This window comes from Gouania willdenowi, chromosome 3 (genome assembly GCF_900634775.1).
Source record: "Gouania willdenowi chromosome 3, fGouWil2.1, whole genome shotgun sequence".
Taxonomy (NCBI): domain Eukaryota; kingdom Metazoa; phylum Chordata; class Actinopteri; order Blenniiformes; family Gobiesocidae; genus Gouania; species Gouania willdenowi.
The window spans coordinates 30,499,831-30,520,820 of record NC_041046.1 but is presented as its reverse complement, the minus strand read 5'-3'; the positions used below and the strand labels follow the sequence as shown (position 1 = coordinate 30,520,820).

At 38.5% G+C, this 20,990-nt stretch overlaps 1 protein-coding gene across 2 annotated transcripts; it reads right to left on the bottom strand.

The window, feature by feature from the left end:
* Window positions 1-278: 278 nt before the first annotated feature.
* Window positions 279-17,221, bottom strand: LOC114456359 (calretinin-like). Of its 2 annotated transcripts, XM_028438078.1 has the most exons (12): window positions 17,153-17,200; window positions 16,936-17,045; window positions 10,018-10,094; window positions 8,653-8,742; window positions 7,923-8,003; window positions 6,684-6,740; window positions 5,307-5,384; window positions 3,723-3,778; window positions 3,607-3,646; window positions 2,793-2,846; window positions 1,904-1,975; window positions 704-826 (listed from the first exon to the last, which is right to left on the bottom strand). In XM_028438078.1, the coding sequence occupies exons 2-12, from the start codon at window positions 17,027-17,029 to the stop codon at window positions 710-712; spliced, it is 816 nt and encodes a 271-aa protein (XP_028293879.1). In that variant the 5' UTR covers window positions 17,030-17,045; window positions 17,153-17,200; the 3' UTR covers window positions 704-709. The 2 variants fall into 2 exon arrangements, with proteins under 2 accessions (XP_028293887.1, XP_028293879.1); XM_028438086.1 differs by having other exon boundaries at window positions 279-826; window positions 16,936-17,221.
* Between the last annotated feature and the right edge of the window lie 3,769 nt (window positions 17,222-20,990).

The window sequence follows — 20,990 nt, the reverse complement described above, 5'->3', positions numbered from 1 at the left end:
GTGTCCCTTCACCATTTCCATTGTGGAGAAGAAAAACCAACCTAAAGTCTCAAAAGTTTGGGACCATTTCACTGACAAATGAATTCATATATATTTTGTACAGTCACTGTTTTATGATACTTTGTATAATATCTACATTATATTAAGAATTGTATTTTTTCAAAGGAATTTGGGAAAACTGTAATGAAAAGTTTTGACCACGAGGGGGGCAATGCTCCCCCTGACCCTGCAAACGTGTATGGAACACAAATAACTGGCACAAGAGTTGTCATGTTATATATTTATTTATTCTCTCAATAATATATTAATTTGAACAGTACAAGCCTTGTTTAATAAAACAAACTCATGATAAATTAAGGTTGTATAAATAAAACAGACAGCTGCCACAAAAGTATTCGTTTCAATTCAGATGTAGCGGGACATGTAAGATGACGATCAAAGTAAATGTTAAAGATAGCAATAACTGCATAATATTTTCCTGTAATCATTGCTGTGACTATTACACTACTGTATGTTGAAATAACGGAGAAATAAGAACCAAGAAGGGTGCAAAAGCTGAAAGAGCAAGGCGCGTAGTACACTTTGTGCTTGCGGGAGCACTGTTGTCTTCACGTTAAGTGGTGTTGCGAGGTTAAGGGTCACACATGCACCAGGTTATATGAGGAGGTAGGAAGGAGGAGGGAGGACAGCACGCTCCCACACAGGGAGGTCACAGCGACGAGTCCCGGCACAGGACGATCTCCAGCTCGGTGCGGTACAGTTTCCCTCCATCAGACAGAGCCATAATGCTCTTCTTGTAGTCCCCCAGGCTTATCGAGTCCACGTCCTGCCACACACACACACACGGTTCAGACCATGGGGTCAATGATAATTGTAATCGCGTAATTGATAATTAATTACAATTACAGTGTAATTATAATCGTAATTGTAATTTTTATTATTCTCTTTATTTGATATGGACATCACATTTACATTCGTTTCCTAGATGTATTGTTTTGAGTGTGTTGGCACATGTGCTTATTTACAAAACCTGTCCATAAGAAGCTTTTAAAAAGGTAAAAAGTAACAGAAATATGATGAAAGTGAGGAAGAAATATGTGCGGCACAAAACATTACAAAAAGAAAAGCAATATTCAAATTTAAATGCAGTCATTAGTTACAGGGCAGAGGCAACAAGGAGCGAGAAACCAGGTAAAACTGTTCATGTGAACACTGTTATTTTGATTTTAGCCATTTTTTGAGTGGGTAGAGAGTTCCACAGTTTTGCTCCTTTTTATCTGTCACTATTGTAATCGCAATTGAGTTACGATAATTGAATTTGTAATTGTAATTACCAAGGAGATGAACTAAAAACTGTCAATTACAATTTTATTAAATGCAAAACAGGTCTATGGCTTACACGTATGTCATTAACAATTATTCAAATATGTTCGTTTATGTATGAATTTTCACACTTATACATGTGAGGATTAGAAGAGTTAAGGGTTAGTGGGTTAGAGTCAGGATATAAAATACATATAGACACAAAAAGTTTACAAAGAGTTTATAGCTATTGCTAAATTCCAACTCTTGTCCATAGTTTGGCTTTTACTTAAGATATTACTATCAATGCACTAAAATATACAATCATTACAATCATCACAAAGTTGGTAAATTTTTTTTTGAAGTTTAGTAACTGAGAACGTAATTGTAATTGAGGGGGAAAAAAAAAATTATTTATTAATTGGGAAAAAAATGCCAGTTATCATAATCATTATAGATTTGTAATTGAACGTGGTGCAGACACACAGTCAGAGGGCACAGAACAGCGTGGGTTGCACCGAGGATGCTTCCACCTCGTCTCGACTCTAAATTTGGAGTGGAAATGTAAGCTGAACAGATCGATCGTCTAACTATTTGTTACCATTTTGTTCTTGTCGCAGAGGTCCTTCAGCAGAGCATCCAGCTCCTGTTCATCAATGTAGCCGTTGCCATCCTGTACGTGAAAGACCACACGAGAGGGTTGAACTACATGCAGACATGAAAAATCGTCAGTTCTAAATGTAGCTAATGTGAGCAAATAATTAAGCACGATTAGGCTTACTGTGTTTACTGGCTTAGAGAAGATTAAAAACCCAAATGTTTAATTCTAGGACTGATGTTGAAATACTTTGGTTTTCAATTAAAGGGTTAAACTTGTTAAAATGTCGCCTGGTACTACGGGGGAAAAGTCAGATGAATGCTTACATCACCGAAGATGAAAACTTGAATTTTATTTTAATATATTCAAAGTAAAAAAAAAAGGACCAAACATCAAGCGTTGTAGAGGGATTTATCTTCAGGGGATTAGCAGTACACAGAATACAGAATCAATTTGGCACCATAATTGCTCAACTAAATGGCTGTTTTCAAATCAGTCATATGGGAATATATGGAATTAATGTAGATAGGATTTTTATCCATGGAATCAGGCTGTTAGATGTGGACTTATCAGTTTGGGAGGAATCACATGGGTGGCGACATCTAGACGATGGATTGCTATGACATTTTCCTCAGAGGACAAATGGGAACAACTCTATCCTCTCAGTGTTTTTATCTCACTGTCGCCATGAGGTTGACACTTGTAGACGAGAGTCAAATACATCAATGTCAAGTGAATGAATCTGCATGAAATATTCAGCAGATATTGAAGGTCAGTTCTAAAGTTGTTAGCATGCTGATTTAGGCCTCTCCGACAGGTGGTGTGGCTGCAGGTTCAAATTTAAGGGCCAGAACTATTGCACAACACACAGTCAGAGATATGTTCATCTTACCTTGTCATAGAACGTGAAGAGGGAGTCGAACTCTTTCACTGTGAGTCTGATACCCTGTGTGCAAAACAAACGAGCAAAGAGGATGGGTGGGGAGGATGATTAGAGAATGATAAAATGCTTCTAGACAGACGTAAAAGCTCAAACAGATCAGATCCAGAACTGATATTAATCCATGTAGATTATAATAACTGGGACTAGGGTCGGCTAATCCTCATCGGACAAACTAATCCTCTGCTGTAAAGCAATTGTTGATCCGCGCTCACAAGCCAACATGTATGTATGGCAGCATACAGGACAAGTTCCAAAAAGACATCAGTGTGAAATGTTACAAACATCGACGTATGTTATCTTTCTTAATATTTTCTATCTGAACATAATAATGATAACCAGTGCAGCGCGATAAGCCACTTGTCCACAAAAAAAAATGTGCCAGCTGTGTCTTGCTTCCAAAGCCAAATGAGCCGAGCTAAAGCTACGATAAGAGGCGAGTATAACCGCCGGTGTCCCTTTTTTTACATTTTTTTTATAATAGATTAAAAAGCACCAAAAGGATTGAAATGAAACAAAACGTGTTCCCCGACACAGTGGAGGAGACATCCAGTTTGAAAGTATTTTGTCTTAATTCCTAGCAGATTTATCTTTAGTAAACATGCATTTGTCCTCCTCCCCCATTTGTCCTCCTGGGACTTTGATGGCAAAATAATCCTCTTGCTGTGAATCCAATGAAGTTATTTTGTGCTGCTGTTGTCTAATCCCTCAGCATCAAACGAGCTGAAGCACTTCTACATCATCTCTTCTTTGAGGATCGTCTTACCTGAAATTTCAGCAGGAAATTTTCCTGGACTGGCAGAAGCCTGGAAGAGAAAGGGTTTTAAGGTTTTACCCCAACGACATCTTACACAAAACGGGGTTTAGAGTCACAGTACTCACCTCGCCATCTCGGAGAGGCCCAGTTTACCATCACCATTCAGATCAAACATCCTGAGCTGTAAAGAAACAAATGTAACATCAGTTGTTGAAGTCTTCGTTTCAGGGATATTTAGTGTTGGGCGACTTTATGGGTCAAGCCGATCTTAAGCCTGAACCTTGATCTGAAAAGGTTTGAGAAACTCTGCAGTAAGACTCTTTTAGTATTCAGCTGCGTTCTTCTTTGGTTTGGAGGTTTTTCATTTGGTTCTAGCATCACCTGGCAAAGACTCTTTCAAACCGACATGGGTGGCATTTCAAGCAAGCCTCTGTTTACTTCCAAATAAATACAAGAAGAAGCCAAAACATTGCCCTTCATTTTGTCTATTGCTGTATTGTGTTTAATTGACTGAAAAATGCCATCATTGGCATTCTGGCACATTCATATCAGATACTCAGCAGTTGTCTCTGGAAAAACAGAACAGGTTTAGTCAAATAGTCAAGTGATGCATACATAGAACATGTTCTACTTCTTGGTATTACATCTTCATAATTGGGTTTAATAAATGCTGTAAAAAGAAAATTTATACAGTCCCCTCCAAAAGCATTGGAATGGCAAAATAAATTCCTTTCATTTGTTGTTTACTGAAGACATTTGGGTTTCAGATCAAAACATGAATATGACACAAAAGTTCAGAAATCCAGCTTTTATTTCATGGTATTTACATCTAGATGATCTAGATCTAGACTCAGGACAGAACACCCACCCACTTGTCAAGTGACCAAAATTATTGGAACATGTGACTGATGGGTGTTTCTAGTTGCTCAGGTGTTGCCTTTTAGATTGATTAAACATTAAATAGCTCTTGTTTTTGGCTTTGGGTTTCACCTGTGAAAACTGCATTTGCTGTTAAGCAAACATGAAGAAAAGAGAGCTGTCTAAGGGAGAAAAGCAAACCATTTTGAAGTTGAGAGATAGGGAAAAATCGATCAGCGCTATTGCACAAACATTGGGCTTAGCCAATACAACAATTTGGAATGTCCTGAAAGAGAAAGAAACTACTGATGTACTGAGCAACAGATATCGAACAGGTCGGCCAAGGGTATCAACAGCTGTTGGTGACAGAAACAATGAGAGAGCTGTGAAGGAACGCCCAAAGACAACACTGCCAACCTCCACAGGGCAAGAGTGAAGGTATCACAATCCACTGTTCAAAGAAGACTTCGAGAGAAGAAATATAGAGGCAATACAAAGAAGTACAGAGATGAGCCATAAAATTAACCTCTACCAAAGTAATGGAAAGGCCAAAGTACGGAGAAAGAAAGGATCTGCTTAGGATCCGAAACACACAAGCTCATCTGTGAAGCATGGTGGAGGTAATGTCATGGCTTGGGCTTGCATGGCTGCTTCTGAAACGGGCTCACTCGTCTTTATTGATGATTTAACTCATGATGGTAGCAGCAGCATGAAGGCCTTGGCATTGAGGCCTTGGTTTTAATTATTTTTTCCCACCACTACAAGTGAGGCAAACAAATGAGCTTTAATGTCAGCATTTCAACGATTTTACGCCACAAATGACTGGTATGTGTTCTGCCTTAGACACTCACAATAGTCTTTGTGTACTCATTGAGCTTCTTATCGTCGTAGTTTCTATTAGCCTTCATCAGCAGGTCAGACAGAAAGCCCTGTGGAGAAAAGCGAAATGACCCCAATCAGCATATGTATCAATGACGCACTGACAAGATAAAGTTTACCATCAGCATCAGTTCAAAGATAAGACATACAGTATGTCAGCAGGGCTTACGGGATTTTCTTCAGTAGTGTGTTTAATCAGTAGAGTATTTGCACCATTTGTAATAAAACGATGCATATGTTGATCCCACTAGCAAAGAGACATTCACCCTTGGTGTGTGGATAAGAGTGTGAATGAGTGAATGTGGCTGATTATGTAAAGAGCTTTGGTACTCAGGTGGTGACAAATCAATTCCATCTTCCAAACATCATTTATCTGTGCTGTACATGGCAATGTTTATTAATACAAACACTTGTGAATGTTTAGGTCAGCATAAACACATTGCAATAAAAGTTGTATACATTTTCACCATCATGGGATTATAGCTGCTGTGCAGCAATGATAGGGGCCCAGGCAATTTTAGGCAAAACCAGACAGCAGCTGTTAGCATGTAACGACTGTCAAAAATGTAGTTTTTCGTTTTCTTGAACAACAAAGAACTCTTATTGATGATTTCTGATACAAATGGTAGTAGGGCACCATAGAAATATAGACATTGTACATTTATATACGGTGTACATTAAAAAAATAAAATTATATCCTATTCAATTTCTGGTGTATACAAAATCAACAGATGTACATAGAGGTGAAAATGGGAGGAGTCTAATCACAAACATTTTTGTCCACAATTATTCAGACAAAAATCTGAAAATTCCCATATGACATCTCAGCAGCATGGAGATGTTGGTCATTTGTTTTTAACAATAATTTATTGGCTCCTTAAGTGAAAAACTGATGTTGAAATGCCACTTTTACATCAACTCAAATTGTTCACATAAGAGTGAAAACCAAAAATCTAAGTTTTTGAGATAAAATTCTAATTATTTCCAAACATTATTTGCCACGACTCCAAGTTTTTGTCATGTTTTTTTATGAACATCAAAAGTGTATTTAGCAAGAATTTGCAATTATATGTTTACAATAAAACATTTTGATGCAATAGGCTTGATTTTTTGACGTGGATTGTTTGTGTAGGATAACATGAAGACGTGCTGTGGCAAGTTTGGTGTCAATTGAGCAAAGATTGTGAGAGGAGAAAAAAATGGATGGATAGGTTTGAATGTACAAAACCTTCTACATTATTGGGGCTACATTTTTGGTAAAAGTTGGAAAGTGGAACTTTGTGCAAAATTAGACAATCGTGCGTAGTATGATTTCCGGAGAAAAATAAAAATAATAATAACAATTTTACCTTCAGTTCATTGGACTCAATGTAGCCGCTGCGGTCGGTGTCATACCTTCGCCAGGCCTGCAGAAAGAAGAACCATGATTTCAGAAAACACACCTCATATTTAACCTCAGTGACAAGTTGTAGCAAAACACACACCGACACACTACAGCAAGAAGAAACGCCATCGGACACAGTGTAAATATAGAATTTGTCAAAGCTTATCAAAGATGGATACCCAAACCCCTCCAGCACTCACAGCTCCTCCTTGCAATAAGCCAGGGACCATTCATAATGTATGGCTGTCTGAGAATAGCTTGAACAGAGATCAGCAGAAGATCACACCACTGAGACCACCAAAGAGCTCCTCTGTGCAGGGAACATTTCATCACAGTAACTTTGATCCCTTACCATCAATAATATGTCGAGGAAAGACCTCCATAAGTGTGGAAAGCTAAATATACAATATAAAGACATTTAACATGTTGTTCACCCTGAGTTCTGGGTCACACATTTTCTTTTAGTTCAATTAGTCCAGTTTTGCTACCGGTACTGATGCCAAAAAAGGTATTCTGTAAAAAACATGTTCTGACCACCTCGTTTTAAGTTCATTGCTGACTCGAGAAATTAACCGTACCATGTTTCTTTCAAAACTTGCACATGGACCTGAATCATGCAGCCCTAGGAATGTGCCAAAAGGTTTATGACTTATTATTACGCTCTAATTTACACCCCCGAGTGATGAAATACGCATGGAGTGCATTGTACTGTATTTGAATAAGCAACAGAGATAAACCTCAATGTTTTTTTTTTTGAAAGGGCTTGAAATTGCCTTCACACCCTGCACAGCAAAAAAATAAATTCATTTAAAAAAAAAAAAAAAAAAAAAAAAAAAAATCTATATATATTTATACAAAGTAAAAATAAGTAATTTCATGGAAAATATTAACTTATAATCAGTCTTATAATAATTTCCATGAAATTACTTTTTTACAGTTATATTATTTCCAGGACAATAACCCAAACAAGCCTTCATAAACATATCCAGCACAATGTCAAACTTATGAGACATCTGAACACGTGTCCAACTGTGATGACACGTTGTCTTGAGGCATTTTTCATGCAGTGAGCAACTAAAAGTTACAACACAGAACAATGAAAAAGCAAATCCTTCACAGTCATGCATTTAAAAAAAAGAAAATAACTGAGCAAATGTAAAGTATTGAGTTATAGAATCCACTTAGTGAATAAATACACACTTACTGCCATAAATTGAGCACTGGATCCAACAAAGTCTCTGAAGCACAGCAGGAAATTTTCCTCGGTGGGCAAAATCTGAGCCAACTGTAAAAAGACAAGATCATCATTCAATAAAATAACATACAGATGTATAACATGTTTACATGCACTTTTACCACTTATATACCCCGATTTGCATCTTTTGTGATTGTGTCTTAATGGTCTGCTTGTCTGTGTATTGTATTGAATTAACTTTGTGGAACCCAAGAAAGATTAGAGGCTCAATCATGTGTCTCTAATGGGGATCCTTTTATAAACTAAACTAAAGCGGCGTACCTCATTTAAACATTTGTTGTTTGTATAGTACAGAGACACAAAAATATACATAATTTAGAATAATGACCAATCTGAGCATTAATACAAGAAAAAAACAATGGGTTTTTGTTGGTAATTTGTCTATTTTTTGTAGTCACTGTGTTTTTTGTGTGTTTTTCTTTAATTCAATGTATTTCTGCAGATTCTGTACTTTTCTGCCGTTTTGCATTTTTCCTTTGGGGTTTGCACAAAATTAGACGCCCCTGTCCGTTGTAGACTATACTTTAGGTGTTATCTTAATATAAAGAGTAAAACTAAGGGGACACAGTGGGATGTCCAGTGAGGGAAACCCTGCCTTTGATGCCTTCATCACCTCCTCCTCCTCTTCCTCCTCCTTCTCAGCTCACCTCAGAGGTAGCTCATTACAATTTGTCCTCACCTCTGACATCTCAATCCTCCCATCAGCATTCTTGTCAAAGTTGGCCATGAACTCCTTCATCTTCTCTTTGAAGGCAGCGTGTGAAGGATCCTGCAAACGCATCACATCACACGTCAAGGACACACATTGCAGCCTTTCCTTTATATTAGGAACAAAAGAACAACAACAACCACCAAATAATCATTCATCTTTAAATTGAGATGGTCAAATAAAAAGGTTTTTATTCAGATGTATTTACTGTAGATCATCGGGGACATCCATCTGCCTCTCCCATAATAACCTACACTGCATTGTGTCAAAACTAATCGATGTCTATTTTTCTTCTTCTTGCGTATGTCTCCAGATCCTCAGTTCTGTTGCAGCAAGCCATTAAAGTGTCTCGTCGTCCAGGTTCATTAGGCCTAGGTCGCCATTTGGTGGCTGGTGTTCGGGGCAGCTGGTCAAGAAGTGGTCAACAGTCTGCAGGGGGTCTCCACTATCACAGTGGGCACGAGGCCCGATCGCTGCAACGATTCTCCGAAAGGTCCCACACCTGTCGCCGGGCGGTTGAGGGTTGTCCACTGCTTTCGAAGTAGGCGCTCGCCAGGGGCATCTGTGGGGTCCTCGATGTAGCGGCGGAGTCTGAATGGTTCTATTGCTCTCCACTGTTCCCGCCATCTTGCCTTGACCCAGGAAGCTACTCATGTCAGCTGTAATTAAGTAGATTTCCTAATCCATCCAGGTGTGCCCAATCTTCCTGATTACCTCCCTGCACTATTAAAAGGAGGGCTTAAAAACTAAATGATGCCACATCCGGCCGTGGATGCATTCTGTGATTTTTTTTTTTTAATTTTTCTGCAGCCATAGCTAAACTATTGCTATTGTTGGGTTTGAATTTATTTTGTTGTTGTTTTTCATTTAACTGATTTTAGTTTGTAATCTCCCCTCTCTCCTAAACCCCATGCTACATTTGAACAAATAGAGGCTAATACATCCTTAGGCTATGTGTAAGTTACTTAATGTATTTTTAACAGTTTATTTGGTTAAAATAGTACCATCTATGTGTGGGTCTAATTCAAGTCATTAGAGAGACTTCAATTATAGCTGTTAGTTGACCTGAGACCTGCCTCTTATTGGAATCTTCACATTTTCATTACAAAAACCAGATTCAGATAGTTTTCATTTACCAATATTGTGTGGGCGAAAACTAAAAATAACTGCACTAGAAGTAACAGTGTCTCTTGGTTGAGGGGCCATATCAGTAAGGTTTTTGTCCAGTGATGAGTTCCTGATTCAGAGATACTCGTCGCCACATTAACATTGTTCCACTCATCAGTGAGGATTCACGAACATCAGCTTTGTGTCACAGGACGTTTTGTTACTCACCACGCCGGCTCCTCGTCTCGCCTTCTCAAGCTCTCTGAAGAAATTCTCCAGCTCCTTTCCTTCAATGTAACCATTTCCTGTGGAGCACCATAGAACAAACTAAGTTTGGCACACATAAGACTTGGGAAATGTTTGACTCAATTACAGCTTTGTGAAAAAAAAGTATTAAGAATTTCTGATGTGGATGAAAGACTAAAGAAGGCGGGGGTGGTGTGTCCCTTTGTGACTGAACTTCAGTATTGCATTGTTGAACATGCAGTGTATCCGTGTCTACAGTATGTAATTAGAGGAGTTTTTTTTTTTTGATTTCCGGGCACATTTGATTTGTTTACCTCTGAAATCAGTGCTCAAGTCACAAAAAAAACACTTCTGAGTTACAAACCAAATATGCCTTGAGTGAAACCTGAAATTCAGAAACGCAGCCAAGCATACGTTATATCATCAACCAGCAACTGTATAACCTTAATCGAAATCTTACTTTGAAGGAGTAAAAGCATTGCACTCAAAACAAGGACGTGTCTATTTAAGTCAAGCGCCATATTGGCATTTAGCTGTGAAGACTGTGGCGTGCCTGAGTGGGAATGCACCAAATCACACGAGAGCAGTAGCATTGGACTGTCAGCAGAATAATGAGTGTTTTCTAGCCTAAAACAGAGCAAGTGGGCACTCGCTTCGATGCTTATTGGGGCATTCTGTCCCTCTGCTGGGTTTTGCACTTCTTGACAGTGACATAAGAAGGGATGATCTTGTACAAAAATGTACTTTACTGGTTTGCTGCACATCTAAGGTTAGCATAAAAACGAACCAGTGTGTATATTTTTACTTAATTTAAAAGGAGTACAATTGGTCTAAAGTCTTTTATTCGACACATTTCATCTTGGTTTAACACAGACATACAGAGCGTTATGTCAATATAACCCCTACTGTTTGCTTCTTCTCCTAATTTATTATGTTTTTCCCATTTCATCACGAACAACCTTCCACAAACATTCCTCCACAGCTTCATAGGTGCTCGGAGTCATCATATGTGCTTTGGATGAGCTGACTTTTCCGACACAAACACAGCATCACTAACAAACTAAAGCAGAATAGCCTTATGCTTTCCTCCATTTGATGAACTGAGTGTTAACAGCTAAACCAAAAACCAACATGGATGCATATGTGTGCGCTGTACCCTCGTCAGGTTTAGACGCTGCAGCATTCAGTGAGCCTCATATGGAAGGTGTAGAAGATGAATGATGGCAGTCAAGATCTCGATGCAGAGCAAGGCAGTGAGCTACATATGCTAACATCTGCTAATTAGAGACAGACATGTTTGATATCTGGGTCGAATATTGATCCAATTAGTTTGGCAGGGAGTTGTGCATGCATTTCATAAGTTGAATGTAACGTTACTTGTGCTTTTTGCTTGAAATCACCATCACAATAGTAAAAAAAACAAACTACAAATATCAATTATAATTGTGGTTTGGGAAATTTTTTTCCTAATGACATTACATTTGATTTTGAGATCCTTCTTCTTAGCACCGAGTCACGTATGTAATTATATCTATATTTTTATACAAAATAATACCCTAATTAGGTTTAGCACATTTAAATAAATACATTAATTACCTTATATTTTGTTGAAATATAAGTTTTTTAGGACCATGTGCATTCATGCAATTTTTTTTGGTAGAAGACAGAATATCCAGCATATCCCTTGAATTGCCTTAAGGCAGGGATTCTCAACCTTGGGGTCAGGACCCCATTTTTGATCATGAAACACTGGGAGAGGGTCACCAGTTGCCTTCAATTTAGGATTTTTTTTTATTATTTTTTTTTTTTAACAAATTGAGTCCATTTTCGCTTATTTTACCCTTTTTCTGCAACTACACCTACATTATTCCTATTTTTGCCACTTTTCCGTAAAATTTCAATTCCCTTACTGAAAATGTTTTCCACTTTCAAGACATTTTCGGCATTTATAAACCCTTAGCACCACTATTCCCACCTGTCTTGCATGTGTTGACTTATTATTGTGACTTTTAACCTCTTTTCACCATATTTCAGGTAATTTTTTTGCCAATTTAAGCACATTTATGATTTCTCATGCCCATTATTTGCCGGTAATTGTTCCTACAATTTTTTTCAATATTGACACCTTGGCTTAAACTATTTTTACCACTTTCTCTGTCCGTTTTTGGCCACTCTAATTTGCAACTTTTAACCAATTTCTGTGGAAAACAAAGATTTACATCTTTGAGATTATGGCACAAATAATAATAAACTTCCTGGATAACAGTGGATATTATTCAGATAAATAAATGAATTTGATTTTCACAGATTCATACGGACCATCATTTCCCTTTCTTCCCCCATATAGATGGCCCTGTCTCCACATGACTGTTCTTCAATGTTCATTTCTGTGTTCAACCACCTTCAGGTACAGTGGGGGTCCCCGCTCTCTGGCAGCTTTACTTTGGGGGTCGTGGACTAAAAAGTTTGAGAACCAATGTCTTAAAGGTCCCATATCATGCATTTTTCACCCACCTCCGTTTGTTTGGAGAACACAAAAAACATAGTATTTTAGGTTTATTTTCCCAAACTCGCCTGTTTTCCAGAGTTTTAGCCCTCTAAAAAGTGGATTTCTCAGAGATACAAGAAGGAAGCCCAATAATAATTTTTGACAAGGAATTAACATTGTAACAAGGCTAAAAGCTCAAAAAAGTTGATTTGCATGGCAAAAGACCTTTAAGATTGTACTATTGAAGAGCAACTTTTGAATAAACCAACAAATCCCACTCGAGATGATTATAATTTACAGAAAGCTGTAAAAGACTCTCAGCTATTACAATACAACCTATGAGCACATTACAGAATAAATCATTCGTCTAAGAATGACATAAAACAGTTTACAACGGCATCTCCTTCATCAGTAAAAACAGAATATATTATACTCAGAATATTGTAATATTCCACTAGGAGGCTTAATTCCTGTAAACTGTCGTAAAGCCAACACAAGTAGCTGTGTTTATCAAAACTCAGCACCAGAGTTTAGTTACAATCCAAATCTCAGCTGTCACATGAAGCGCACCATTGCACATTGAGCAGATTAAGTCTTCTTTCTCCCAAAGCTAATTCAATGGCCCGAAAGCAGATTGCTCAACAGCACCTCAAAAAAACAACCCAAGTGCCAAATGTATGATGATGATGATGATGATGATGATGGTAAAGTCGCCGAAAGGTGAAAAAGTAACAAGATTAAGCTGTGAAGACGGGACCCTGTCGTCTTATTTCACTGCATATTTCATTTGAAGTGGAGTCTCTTCTCTTTAGTCTCTGGACAGCCATTGGAAAGGACATTCCAGTTAGTCACTGCTGCCTTGCAGCTGTCATGAAGACAACAATATGCTGATGCTCTAATGCAATTAGTCAACAGACATACATCGCCAAACGCAGCTCTATAATAGTGAGCGGAAGATTAAATGTTTACTGAAAGTGAGATAACTTTATATAGAGCAGCGTTCCTGAAACCCCCTGCAGCATCTTCCTTTTCCAATTGACTGATCATTGTTCCTATGAACACACAAACTGATCAGCAACTACTAACAACCCCTTTACTGACCGCTCAATTAGTAACAGAGGAAGAAACTAACAGGGGTGTCATTGGCTGGACTCCCTAGTCTACTCTACTTTTTGGATTTACTAATGTGCACTAAATTAACTGGTTTGGCTCCAACAAACCCTGTGAATGGATACAGAATAAAACAGTTTTAGATAAATAATGAATAACAATATAAGAGCTGACAGCCAGGGTACAGCTAGTTAACTGTTATATTTACACTTGGATATAAGATGAGTGGAAGACTTTGTGTTACAGAGTAGTCGATGCCAACGTTTAACTGTAATAACTGCCAAATGTTTCATTTTAGCAAAGTTTTAACCACAAATTAACAACCAAGCACAACAGCTAAGTATCTAATGATTAAATGTCTATTCCTCGCTGAATTGCCTGAAACACATGATATGGATTCCATTAGAAATTGCAACCGAGGGTACAGTATATTATCTGCTCCCAGCTCAGAGCGCCCTTTCCACTCTTACTACGCATCATTTGAGCTCTTTGACATTTGTGGCCTCTGGCCTGTATAGTTAGTAAGTAGGTAATGTATTTATGAAGCGCTTTTTGCAGATAAAATCACAAAGTGCTGTGCAGAACAGAGGAGAAATTAAAACAGAAGCAACATCATAAAAGAATAATAAAAACAAAGGTGCATTTACATCAACAGGAGCAGCATCATAAAAAGATAATACAAATTTAAAATAATTTAACTAAAAGCTTTTCTGAAGAGTGAAGTCTTCAAGTGTTTCCACACAGTTTAGCTCCAGGAGAGACTGGTGCAGGTTATTCCAAAGTCTGGGGGCCACAGCCTGGAACGCCAGGTCTCCTCGGGTTTTAAACTAAGTTTTTGGGACCTTTAGGAGACCCTGGCCTGAAGACCAAAGGCTACACCCTGAAGTGTAGGGGCAAGTCCAAGATATGTTGAGGGGCCTGGCCATGTAACGCTCGGAAAGTCAGAACTAAAATGTTATACACTATGCGAAACTTGACTGGAAGCCAGTGCAGAGTAGAAAGAATGGTGGTAATGTGGGATGTTCTGGGAGCACCAGTCAAAAGTCTGGCAGCAGCATTTTCTACGATCTGGAGTCTGTTTAGGGTGGACTTATTAAAACAAGTGATATCAGAATTACAATAGTCAATGCAAGAGGATCTAAATGTGTGGATGATGAATTCAAGATCTGATTTTGATAACAAGTTCCTCACTTTAGAGATATTTCTCAGGTGAACAGTGGCCCTCCAAAGACATTGACTGATCAAACACAAGTCTAGGACACCCGGATTAACCAATCAATGGTTCGTGACTCAACTAGTCTGGAACACTCTGATGGTCTATCATTCTATCCTCTTCTGTTCACTAACCCCAACCAGTCGAAGCAGATGACTGCCACCTCTGAACCTGGTTCTGCTGAAGATTCCTTCCTATAAAAAAGAGGGAGTTTTTTCTTCCCATTGTCGCTAAATGCTTGTTCATGTGGATCTTGTTGAGTTCTTTCTTTCTTACTATAAACTCTATGTTTTGTTAAACGCTTTGAGATGACTTGTTGTAAGTCGCGCTATATAAATAAAGTTGAATTGAATGAAATTGAACCCCAAGGTTTCTGAGGCTGGTTAAATCAAAAGATGATCAGATCTAAGACTGAATAATGACAGAATTAATGTCAACAACACCGTAATATGTAATATGTAATATGTAATATGTATTCCTTAGTGTTTTGCCTTTTAATATTTATGCTTTTTTCCACAAGATTTTTTTGTGCTTAATTAGAAAATGAAATTAAAATCTATCCTGATTGCTTATGAATAAAGTGTTTATGAGCAGCACAAATAAACACTGATGGTCCCATTATAGGTTTAAATACACCTGCTTTAAGATGGCTATGGGAAAACTCTGGATCAATAGACTATTGATTAAATGGTCATTTAAAATAACTACCTGAGTCAGTATCCACTGGCTGCACTGACAATAACACAGCTATAGAAACATCTACTGTTCTAATTACGCATTAAAATGTTGTCAGCGTTAAGATACTGTATATTAATTGAAAGTTCTCTGTTTGAATGTTTGCAGACATTGTTTAGGATTAACTAGAGGCTGCAGTTCCATGATGAAGTCATACTGTGGTTTTTTTTTAATTTATCCTACCCAGTCAGTCCACACAGTTTGAAGGATATAAATGCTAGTAAATTGAAAGGCGGTTGAACAATAAAGGTCACCACTTTTTCTTGAATGTCATCAAAAAATAATCCTTCAGTTAAGGTTGCATTATGAAAATCTGAAAAGCTTGGAGAGAAACAGACGTGAAGAATCAAACTCAGGTTAATGACCATGAAAATGCAGAAATGGGTTAAGGTTAGGAATTCAGTTAATCATAATTCAAATACTATTTCCATTTCTAAGTCAATAGTCTGAAAATAAGCATTGATGAATTATTGGACCGTTTGATTTTGTGCTTCAAATCCTAAAGACAACAACAGAAATACATCAAATACTACCAAGTTTGCCTCTGATCAAATATAGCAATTTAAAAATAAAACAAATAAGTATTTAATTAATGAAAAATATTTAATAGAAAGGGCATTATACGAGTACCTAAAACCGTTCTATCATTTTGTATTTTCTGAAATCTTTGAAATGTTTAATTAAGCTATTTTTTTATTATTATTATTTTTATTTGCATATATACACACATGTATTAACCATGGAATAATTCTGAGCGCACTTTTAAACCCTATCCAGAAGAATCCATCTAGAAAAAACATCTATTAGGTAGCTCTAATCCTCCTCCTCCTCCATCCTAATCCCCCCCCCCCCCCCCCCCCCCCCCCCCCCCCCCCCCCCCCCCCCCCTCCGCCACATCATCCCATTTATTCTTTATTCTTCAAATCTTGCCTCCACTATTAAACTTATAATTAATTTACATTCCTCTGAAACTCAACACATCCTCAGTAATATAGCAGGTGTGAAATAACACAACACTATACTGACCTGTAGTTTTGCTTAGAATAAAAACTGAGTGTAAAAAGTGAAAAGAATGAGAAACTAAATGGACATTTAGGGAACGGAGGGATTTAAAGTAAAGCTGAGACGAAAATAAAAGATAAATTAAACCTCAGGAAAAATTAAATATTCAAAAGAAAAATGAAGAAGAAGAAGAAGAAGAAGAAGAAGAAGAAGAAGAAGAAGAAGAAGAAGAAGAAGAAGAAGGGAAAAAAACAGTCCAAAAGCCATCGCTTCTTTACATTGTATTTGCTCTACAATGTAATTCAGACTCTGTTCATGTCCCAGTTAATCACAGTCACTGGTGCGCACTGACCGTCTGCGTCAAAGTGTTTCCAGATGTCGATGAACTGCGCAGCGGTGATCTCAGCCAAGTGGAGCTGGGGAGGCTGCTGGGCTTGGCTTGCCATGTCTGCGGTCCCTGCTGCTCTGGGTGCTGTGGGTGCTCTGGATGCTCTGGATGCTCTGGGTGCTGTGGGTGCCCTGGGTGCTGTGGATGCTCTGGGTGCTGTGGGTGCTGTGGGTGCTCTGGATGCTCTGGGTGCTCGGCCGTAGTTGGAGGTAAACTTTTCCCAGTCTGGACTCAGATGGTGTGTGCGCTCTCCTCCTCGGCTCCTGCTTTTAAACAACCCGCGGAGTGTGTGATGCCCCCATCCGCCACACGGGGGCGCCCCCTTCCCCCTGCGGGAGGCAGCGGCAGGAGAGCAATTACAGAAGTGCGGGGGGGTGGGGGGGGGGGGGTCTCTCCTGAGCTTTGCATATGAGTTGCCATCAGCAGAGGGCCTGGCTGCTGCTGTGATAGCTGGATTATTGAACATCATCCAATCCCACCGCTCTGCAAACAGCAACATGACATCAAACACATCACTTTGCACACTCAAAGATCCACTTGGATCTATTAAACCAGTTTTTCCCCATCCTATATATATATATATATAGGTCTGAACTGTGCACATTGCTGAAGTGCATCCCTGGAGCTATGAACCCTCCAGAGAAACGACTCCAAACAACAAGAAGTGCAGAGATGCCCGCCTCAAATGAACATCTTGAGTCCAATCTTTGCTTCCATTCCCATCTCCTTCCCTTCCTGAACCTTCCACACTCTGCATCAGTCTTGGCGGCCCTGTGCAGGGCAGAGGACCTCTCACTCTGCTTGGACAATCGAACCTATGCGCTTGGCTTTAATCCAAGCAGCAGCAGTTGGTGCTGATGTTGATGCAGGGCTGCCAAAACACCAACATGCTTTTGTTCATTCCACAGGATGAGAGTTCACCGCTCCCCCTTTCTTTTTTCATCAGCCCCCACCTCTAAGGCTATAAGGCTGGGTAATGTGGGGGTGGGGGATAGGGTTTGGATGAAGAGGATGTAGAAGAAGACACTTTATCTTCTCCTTGCAGAGCTTTATATGCTGTAGATCAGTAGGAAATGAAAGAAAATGGGGGAAAACAGAGACAGTTGGAGAGGACAGATAATGAGTTTATGTATATGGTGCATGTGGTGTAAGTGCATGTACGACTTCTGCATGTGTGTAAAGGACGGGGGAGAGGGAGGGGGGAGGAGGATATTTATAGGCGCTCCCATCATAAAGCCTAAACTTTATGAATAATAATTAGAGAATTTAAAGGATTCGTTTGCAAAGCTGTGAGCTCCTTCTTTTTGAAAGTGACGGGTGTGAAGCTACTGTTTGAATAATGAAGAGCCATGTATAGGAATACATTAATGACAGTGATGGATATAGAGCAGATATGTTAATGGGCCACTAATCACCTTTCAAATGGGAAACTGTCATTGAATATGAACTCAGAGATGTGCTATCACATGCTTACAGTGATGAAAAGATATACACACAGATTTAATCACTGAGACTGTGCCATCAGCTCTGCACGACACTTATTATTCCTCTCTTGGAATTATGAACAGTTGACCAATCCTGGTAATGGTGTATAAAACACATTCTATGTAATTTACATTAGTTAAAGTGGCTTAAAGTTGATGTTTAACACGTAAAGTGAAATCCGAATGAGAAAATGCAGCCAGGTGTTTAAGAGGCTTTGCAATTTACATTAGTTTAATTTTGTGAAAAGCAACAACAGCCCGTCGTCTTTGGTTTAATGCAGATTTATTTTGGATCAAGTGAGGAAATCCTGCCTGGTTCCATACATACAATAATCTGATTAAAGGGGAAAAGCTACAATGAAGCGTTGAGCACTGGTGTCTGAAATATGGTCTTATTTAAGTAAAGTCAAACTGCTTAGTGACTGCTGTGGGTTAATGGTTGCTGTAATGGATGATTATTGCTCTGCAGATTCTGCTGCTGTTTAATCACATCTGCCCGCTCCAATCAATGAAAATCACTCTCTTTTTCTATTTTAAACCCAGCAGAACTGTTTCTCAGTTTATTATTCAATGAGGGAGCTCTAAGGGTGTCTAAAAACTGAAGTTATACAATGTGCTCAAGCGTTATTCTGGTGCTGACACTGACACTGATTCAAATGAAGCAGCGAGTCAGAAGTAGCAGTTTTTTATAGGTCAGAGTGTCGGTGATGTTTTTTGTTTTTTTTGTTTTTTGGTTTGCTTCATTTTGGGCAGGGATGATACCCACATGCTGGGTGAGCTTTACACATTATGACACTCAGGAATACATAACAGTCATGTCTCTTAAATCAGGAAAACACAATAGCCCTACCCCTGTTTGCCTGCATAAACGTATGCAGCCTCTAACTCACCGTGAGAATCTCCTTCTATAAAATCTGCAGCAGGGTCAATTACTAAAGTTCAATTACAATTACCGGTAATCACAATTTTCTATATAAATAACCTCATAAAACCTTTAACCTTCCTCTTGTGTTAGCTTTCTGTTGGTATCTCTTATGTCTTAAATTAGCTGTAAAATACAAATATTATCTATCATCCAATTTGTTTCTCGTCGCTTTGTTACATGGTTAGGCTTCCTTATTATATTAGCCATGAAAATATTGGTTTTAATATTTGTGGTGTGGGCGTCTGAGCCTTTTTTCTGTCAGTACATCCATAGATTTTTTTTTTTTTTTTTTTTTTTTAATCATCAAATGATCCTCAAAAGAACTGACAGGTAGTGGGAAAAGCTGATCAGAAATATGTATTAATGATTGTTAACTGCATATGTGTAAACCACAGAACTGTAACATGGTTCCACAGGTTTGCATTTCATTAAATTGTAATTGGTAGTCTATATAGAATTTCCATGACAATTACAATTACAAATAAATTATCAGAATTACAATTCAGATACAATTACAGTAGCAACAAATTTTTTCAATTACAATTACCATTACATCATAATTGTAATTAATTATCAATTTTGCAATTACAATTATAATTGACGCCAACCCTTGTCTGCAGCCAGAGAGGAAATCTGAAGATTAACGTGAAGTCCTCAGAGTCCACTGTTAAAGCAACGACTGTGTGTTTGTGTTGGTTGTATGAGGTTTACTCAGACTCACCAGTAAAGTGAACTCATGCACCAGTGAACCACAATTGACTACATGTACTCCAAAACTGAGTACTAGTAGAACTAACGGTTCGTCATGGATCTTTAGATTCAGTGTAGAAACATACTTTTGCACAAGCATCAGTACTGTCTGCTTGGTGCTCTATAATGAGGTGAAAATGGCTGTGTGTGGATGCGTTTGGGTTGGTGTGCGTGCAGCGGGACAGCAGCTGTCCTCACCGATGCTCGCGTGCACTCGGTAACCTTCAACATGCTGCCGTGGTTGAATGTCTTTCAGCCTCATTTCAATATCTGATCAACCAGCAGCACGCGAGTCAACTAGACCACCCAGTTGACCTTCTGACCAGTATAGACCATCAAACCAGGGGCGAATTCAGCATATTTTCAGGGGGTAACAATAGTTCCACTGTGAAGACTAAAAATCTGATGGACAAGTCCTCTTGTTTACAATTGGCTTTTATCTACCATTATTAGCCTCATCAACAGTAGCCTTTACAGTGTTGTCAATGATCACATCCTCTCGTATCATCTTATGTACCTGCTTATCCTGTACAGACTTGTAGGGGATGCAAACACCTATCCCAGCAGACATAATGCAGTGTAATATTCTATATTATCATTGGTGTTCTATGTAGTAATCAGTATGAAGCAGAAAAAGCACTGTTCGAACCCAAAGGTTTTTTTTTTTAAATATCAACGTCGCTTGATGAGGACAAACTAAAAAAATCTAACAACAAATGTTCCACTGGTATTTGTCCATCTCACCAAAGTATATTAACTCAAAGATCAAATGGTGTTGAGCTAATCTGCTTACACTGTTTACAGTCAGCCTGCAAGCAAGATCTGCCAGATTAGCTTTGGTTAATGATGAGTGGAATTAA